The following is a 7,086-nucleotide window of genomic DNA, read 5'->3' on the forward strand; positions in this document are numbered from 1 at the left end:
TTCCAAGGTAACAAGAGACAGAATATTTGAAGCATAGAGGGAACATTAGTGGATGAAAAGAAAAAAGGAAAAAAAATGTGGTACCTCATTCTTTAATTATTCATAATAATAATGAAAGCCATATGTTGTAGAATAATGTCAGTCTAGACGTTGAAGCACACTTTGATTAATATTTATAGCTAGGTGTATAGCTGATATTCTTTATTTTACTGTCAGATGAGAATTAAAGGCTTAGAAATTTTAAGTAGCCTGCCGACGTTTTATTACTAGAATACAAAGTAGAAATAGCTGAAATTCAATTAAGTTTGATGTATACACTGTGAAGAGCCCACTATGCTGGTTTGTGGTTACCAAGCCTACTGAGATCTGATTCTGTCTTTTGAAATAAAACAATGTGACACCGAAAGGAATTTTATGATGCTGACATATCAGAAAGTTATAGGTAGACAAAGGCAGATTATAAAACATAGACAACATTATAAGTTTGGCAAATCACTGCCAATCCTTCTGGAGGAGTAGAGGACACTGGACTTTGAATTTTGACGGATGAGAAAGATCAATTTGGATAAGAGAGGAAGGAGAAAGCAGCATAGAAGTCATGTATAATAGGTCTCTGTGGTCATAAAATTGCAATAGCAAAAAAAGGAGACAGCAAAACGTGTAACTGGAAACACACAACTGCTAGGAAAGCAATGCTGTAAGGCAACCTGGGAGCCTTGTGTACCCAGGCTGTGACTTATTCCATGCATGGTGTTCCCCAAAGTGTGTGTGTGTGTGTGTGTGTGTGTGTGTATAATGTGTGTGTATGTATGTGTGTATGTGTGTGTATATATATATATATGTAGTGTGTGTGTATATATATGTAGTGTGTGTATATATATGTAGTGTGTATATATATATATCTATATATATATCTATATCTATATATATATATATATGTAGTGTGTGTGTGTGTGTGTATGGGAGGCAAATTTTAGGGAGAATTTGTGATTTAAGGGTTGAACGTAAAGATTTTAAAAGCTCATAACAAAGATGCAGAGTGCTACAGAGTTTACATTAAATGTTTCTCCAACTTAAATCTTTGTTTGATGTCTGGAAGAACTTAGAAAAGAGAAAGTTGGATTGTGAACACAGGCAGTAATACTGGGAGCTGAGAAAAAACAAAGGCTGTGGGCTGCTCAAGGTAAAGTCAGTGGGTGTGTTGAAAAGACAAAAGCATCAGTTGTAAAAATTAGTAAAGATGGTTTTCAGTTTGGATACATACGTAAGGGTTTATTCACACAAATATTGATATAACACAGACACAATGTGGGTTGTCTGGGAAGGCTGGGTAAACCACCAGCTTTGAATGTTAACTGTGTGGGCTCAAGGATGCAGAGAAATGGAATTGTGCTTCTCAGAGATACTGTAGCACTAAAGATAAACTTGGAATGAAAAGACACATATAGGAAAAGAGGAAGGAGGAGATCCTGAACCCTGGAACTGACGTGTAATGAGGGGGAGAAGATGTGGGGTACAGACTACCCAGAAATAACCACTGAGTGCTGTGTCATGAGGCTGCAGGAAAAGTGTCAAGGTGACAGGTGCCTTAGCCTTCAGCGCTACCTACAGTCAGCATTGTGATTTCAGGCTGACAGTTTTGAAATGAGTCACTGAGCGACAGAGTCTCTCTAAAGGAAACTGTTCAGTGTTTACTCTTCTCCCCTGTGTCAGCTAGACTCAGTCTAGTTCACATGTGGAAGGCTCATCTGTAAACATTTGTGTCCAGAACGGATTTCCTTCCTTAAATCTCACTTTATTCCCTTGTCTTTCAGCTTATGTCACCCTGTTTTTCTGATGAACATGGCTGCTGGATCTGCACAGTGGCTTGGAGCATCAAAAATGGAGGCATCATGACTTTGGAGCCTTCGCACTCCTCTTTCTCTGTGCTGTTGTTCATGGCTTTTAGCAATTCCAGCTGGAGGCAACCCCAGCCCCCTTTCTTCTTAGTAGGTGTTCCAGGTTTGGAGGAAATTCAGCACTGGATAGCATTGCCCCTGGGTGTCCTTTACCTCCTTGCTCTAGTGGGCAATGTGACTATTATCTTCATTATCTGGACTGACTCATCCTTGCACCAACCTATGTACCTCTTCCTGGCCATGCTTGCTGCTATTGACCTGGTCCTGGCTTCCTCCACTGCACCCAAAGCCCTCACTGTGCTTCTGGCTCATGCCCATGAGATTGGGTACATTGTCTGCCTGACTCAGATGTTTTTCATTCATGCCTTCTCTTCTATGGAGTCAGGCATACTTGTGGCCATGGCTCTGGATCGCTATGTCGCCATCTGCCACCCTCTGCGTCATTCCACCATCCTGCATCCAGGGATTATAGGGCGCATTGGGTTGGTAGTGCTCGTGCGGGGATTGGTTCTCCTTGTCCCATTCCCCATCCTATTGCAGAACGTTGTCTTCTGCAGAGCCACCGTCATAAGCCATGCCTATTGTGAACATATGGCTGTGGTAAAACTTGCCTGTTCTGAAACCACAGTGAATCGAGCTTATGGGCTGTCAGTGGCACTGCTGGTGGTTGGGCTAGATGTCCTTGCCATTGGGGTTTCTTATGCCCTCATCCTCCAGGCAGTGCTGAAGGTGCCAGGGGGTGAAGCTAGACTTAAGGCTTTCAGCACATGTGGGTCTCACGTTTGTGTTATTCTTATCTTCTATGTCCCTGGAATGTTCTCCTTCCTCACTCACCGCTTTGGCCACCACGTTCCCCATCATGTCCATGTTCTGCTGGCCACTCTCTATCTCCTTGTGCCCCCTGCCCTCAATCCTATTGTTTATGGGGTGAAGACTCGACAGATCCGCCAGCGAGTGGTCAGGGTGTTCTACACAAAAGCATCAATTTGAGCACATTTTAATTATTGGCTACAAAAGACACCACCAAGAGTTCATGGCTGGCATAGAGTGGAGGAGCAGAAGCAATTTCACAGTGAACATTTCTCCTCCTAGTTGTCTGTGCAGAGAATACCCACAGGCACACGGCTCAGTATACTACTGAGATATATCTGGGTATCTTCTTTGTCTTATAATTCTTTTCAAGTCTAACAGCTCTCCACTGTTGTCAGGGGGATAGGATTTTTTAAAAATGTTAATCCAATAACTGATCACATAGCACTGTGTGGGATGAGACCGGCAAATACCAGTCTGTGCCAGACTTAGGGTTGGTTCATAGTGACTTCAACATTTTTAAGCTAATGCAGTGGATGCATATCACTTGCTTGTGGTGTTGTGTCTTTTAAAGGAAACAAAATGGTTACCTGCTAAAATATCACCTTTCATTGTGCTGTAGATGTTACTTATTTATTTAAAACAAACGCAAGTAAATTAGGTGTTATATGTAACTTATTCTTGGACAGACATATTTTCCTAAAAATAATTGTATTTCTATGTAGTGATTTTCTTTTTAAGATGTTGTTTTCAATTTTATTCATATTATTTTAGCATAAATAGCAGACAAGGCAAAGTATTAACTACATGTGTTTTATAAGTATTAATTTAAAAGCAATTGTAATTTTTTTGCATCTAACAAAGCTAGCAAATTGTACTAGGCTCTGATGCACAGCTTCAGTAAATGTGGAAGCAATGCTGTTATTTAAAATGAGTTTTTCCCTTGGGAATGGTAATTGTATTGTGACATCAGTAATTTCATATATTTCTGAAGATAGGAACCAGGTAAAAACTCACAGAAGGACTGCCACACGTAGAGTTGGACATCCAGCTAAGATTCTACTTATACGGTGTTTTGCTTTGCTCTAGTGAACTATAATGGTGAATGTATGCTGGTGCTGGAATTCATTTTAGAAGTGGTGAAGAGGGTAGCTAGTGCTTCTGATCGCCCCATCCTTCTTACATTTTACTCCTGATGAGCATCTTTCTTTCAGAGAGACTGAACATTGTTCAGTTTGGTTGGCATCTGCGATGGGTTAGTGAAGATGGATATAAATTATACTTACCTCAGGAAGAATTATGTTTTTATTAGTAGGTGTATCTAGAACTTCAACTCTTTTAAGTTGTCCCAGGGAAATCCATGCTATGGCATGGTATACCCATTGTGGGGGATTTTTTTTTAGACCTTACAGAAATTTTTTGGGGGAACCTATAAAAGGAAGAGTGCTCTCTTCATTACTAAGATCACATGGTGGTTCTTGGGATATGGATGTGGGCATGAACTCTGCAAAGCTTTATTCAACCATGTAATGGTTGAACATGACAAAACAACAATATGGAAGAGCCTGTGTCCCTCATGGTGTCTAGATCACACTGTGACTTGAATCTAAACAGAAATAAACTTGTGCTTGGATTAAGCCACTTGTATTTGAGAAGTCTTTGTTGCAACACACTAACCTATAGCTTAAAAAGTATGTATTGGAGCTGGTGAGATGGTTTAGTGTATAAAGAGACTGCCGCACAAACATGAATGTCTAGAATTAATGCAAAGCTATGCATGGTGGCATGTCTAATTCCAGTGCTCAGCTGGATGATAGAAGGCAGAAGCTTGTGAGACAGATAACCTGGTGTACTCAGTGGTGAGTTACAGACTAAGTCACAAATGGGATGGAAGGTGAGGACATACACTTAAGATTTTCTTCTTTCACACTTATGCTGTGGCACACTCATGACTACATATACATATTAATGCAAAGAGATACACACTATACGTACATACATACATACATACATACATACATACATACATACATACATACATACCTATATGGAACTTTAAATCATTTTCGAACTTTAAATGGGATGTGTATCTTCTGTCTGATGCATATCTCTAACAGTTTCTTTTTTAAAAAGGTTTTCACAATTTGTTTCCTTAAAACTATCTTTGTTGTATGTTTTATTTATTTAATTTTAAAAAATAACCAAATGATGATCAATAAGTTGTATCTTTTTATATTTTATTTTCAACTGAATTTGTAATCTGTTCCTACTTTTGCCTGCTATCTTAGTTAGGTCTCTAATGTTGTGATAAAACACTGACCCAAAGCAGCTTGAGAAAGAAAACATTTCTTTTATCTTAGTGCTTACAGTCCATCACAGAAGGAAGTCAGTAAAAGAGTGCAAAGCAGTGACACAGAGGCAGGAACAGAAGCAGAAGTTGTGGGGGATTGCTGATTCCTGAGCTGCTCCCCATAGACTGAGCTGCTCAGTCAGCCTTCCTAGACAATTCAGAGCCAGTGCCCAGCACTGCCATTGCCCATGGTGGGCTGGGTGCTTCCATACCAGTCATAAATCAAGAAAATGGCCCCCAGGCCTGCCCATGGGCCAATCAGGTGGGATATCTTTCTCAAGTGATATTCCTTCTGCTCTTATGGCTCAGTTTGTGTCAAGATGGCCAAAAATTAAGCAGTACAATAGATTCTTTGTCAACTTGACACACAAAATCATTATTATTAGACCATAGCCTTTCCTTTCTGGTTTATCCCCAAGATCTCATATTAATATCACAATATAAAACTGTAACATTAAAAGTCCCATAGTCTTTAAAGAGTTTAGTCCTTTAAAACTATCCAAACATCTGTTTAAAAATACAAAAAGTTTTTTTTCTTACAACTTTATTTAAAAAATGGAGATATATGTACAGATTTTTAGAAGCATTTTGTTATAAAACTATATAAATATATTTTTGTCAGTACTTGATTCTTTTAAAGGTTTGATAGTATGCATTGAAATCTTACTAGTTAGCATAAGCATAAAGTACATGTAGAACAGAACATAACAGTTCTTGAAATAGTAAAAGTTTTCTTGGTGTATATAGATTAAACATAATGATATTTAAATACCAAAACTTGCCACAATTCTAGCTCTTAAATTATTAATGATTTAAGGTCTAGGTGTACCCCACTCTGAGAGAGTGCTATACACTTATTTTTTTTCCTAAGAAGAACTGAGTCGAGATCCAGGGACACAGTACTTTTGAGACTGTGCTGCGAGTAGCCAAAGTGCAGACATGTCTGGGCTGAGTGTGTGGAAAGCGAGTCCCCCCGCCCCCCGATTGGTTCAGGGGAGCAGGAACTCTGCTGTAGGGACTCGATTTCCACCCAGAGGGCCGGTGCATGTGGACCAAACTCTCAGGCCATCTACCACCGGGAACAGCGGAGATCCAGGAACACAGGAAAGGTACATGGGAGAGATGGGAACCAATCACTGACAAACAGACCACGTATAATCACAGACAACACGATGGCAAGAGGAAAGTGAAAGAACATACCCCAGAAAAATCAAGACAACCTGGCAACACTAGAACCCAGCTCTCCCATCACAACAAACAGCAGATTGCCAAACACTCCAGAAAAAGAAGGTTCAGACACGAAATCATACCTCAAGATGATGAAAGAGATCCTTAAACAAGAATGAGAGGAAAAGCATAAAGAAATAGAAGCTTTTAAAGAGGAAACAAGAAAAAACATTCAAAGAAATCAAAGAACTAAATGAAAACAGAACTAAATAGATGAAGGAATTCAAGAAGGAATTTAAAATGGAAATGGAAACAATAAAGAAAACACTAAAAGAGACAACCTTGGAGGTAGAAAACCTAAAAAAGAAATCACTAGTCACAGATGCAAGCATTTCCAACAGACTACAGGAGATAGAAGACAGAATCTCAGGGGCTGAGGACAACATTGAAAACAGATAAAACAGTAGGAAAAGATGCAAAAGCCAAAAAGCTCCTAACCCAAAATATCCAGGAGATCCAGGACACAGACCAAAAACAAGGATAATAGGAATAGAAGAGTACAAAGAATATCAACTAAGAGGCACAGTAAATATCTTCAACAAAATTGTAAAAGAAAACTTCACTACTCTTAAGAATGAGGTGACCATGAACATAAAAGAAGCCTACTAAAAGCAGTAAGGGAAAAAGGTCATGTAACATATAAAGGCAGACCAATTAGAATCACACTCAACTTCTCAACAGAGTATGAAAGCTAGAAGATCCTGGATAGACATCATGAAGACCCTAAGAGAACACAAGGGTCAGCCCAAGCTGCTATACCCACCAATACACTCAATCACCATAGATGGAGAGACTAAGATA

General features: G+C 39.3%; 1 protein-coding gene across 1 annotated transcript; it reads left to right on the forward strand.

Moving 5' to 3' along the window:
• Positions 1 to 1,919: 1,919 nt before the first annotated feature.
• Positions 1,920 to 2,888, forward strand: OR52L1 (olfactory receptor family 52 subfamily L member 1; the record flags this gene model as incomplete). The annotated part of the gene is made up of 1 exon (XM_080913446.1): positions 1,920 to 2,888. The coding sequence occupies exon 1, from the start codon at positions 1,938 to 1,940 to the stop codon at positions 2,886 to 2,888; it is 951 nt and encodes a 316-aa protein (XP_080769572.1). The 5' UTR covers positions 1,920 to 1,937.
• Positions 2,889 to 7,086: the final 4,198 nt, after the last annotated feature.

Source organism: Micromys minutus (assembly GCF_963924665.1).
Source record: "Micromys minutus genome assembly, chromosome: 2".
In the NCBI taxonomy this organism is placed as follows: Eukaryota; Metazoa; Chordata; class Mammalia; order Rodentia; family Muridae; genus Micromys; species Micromys minutus.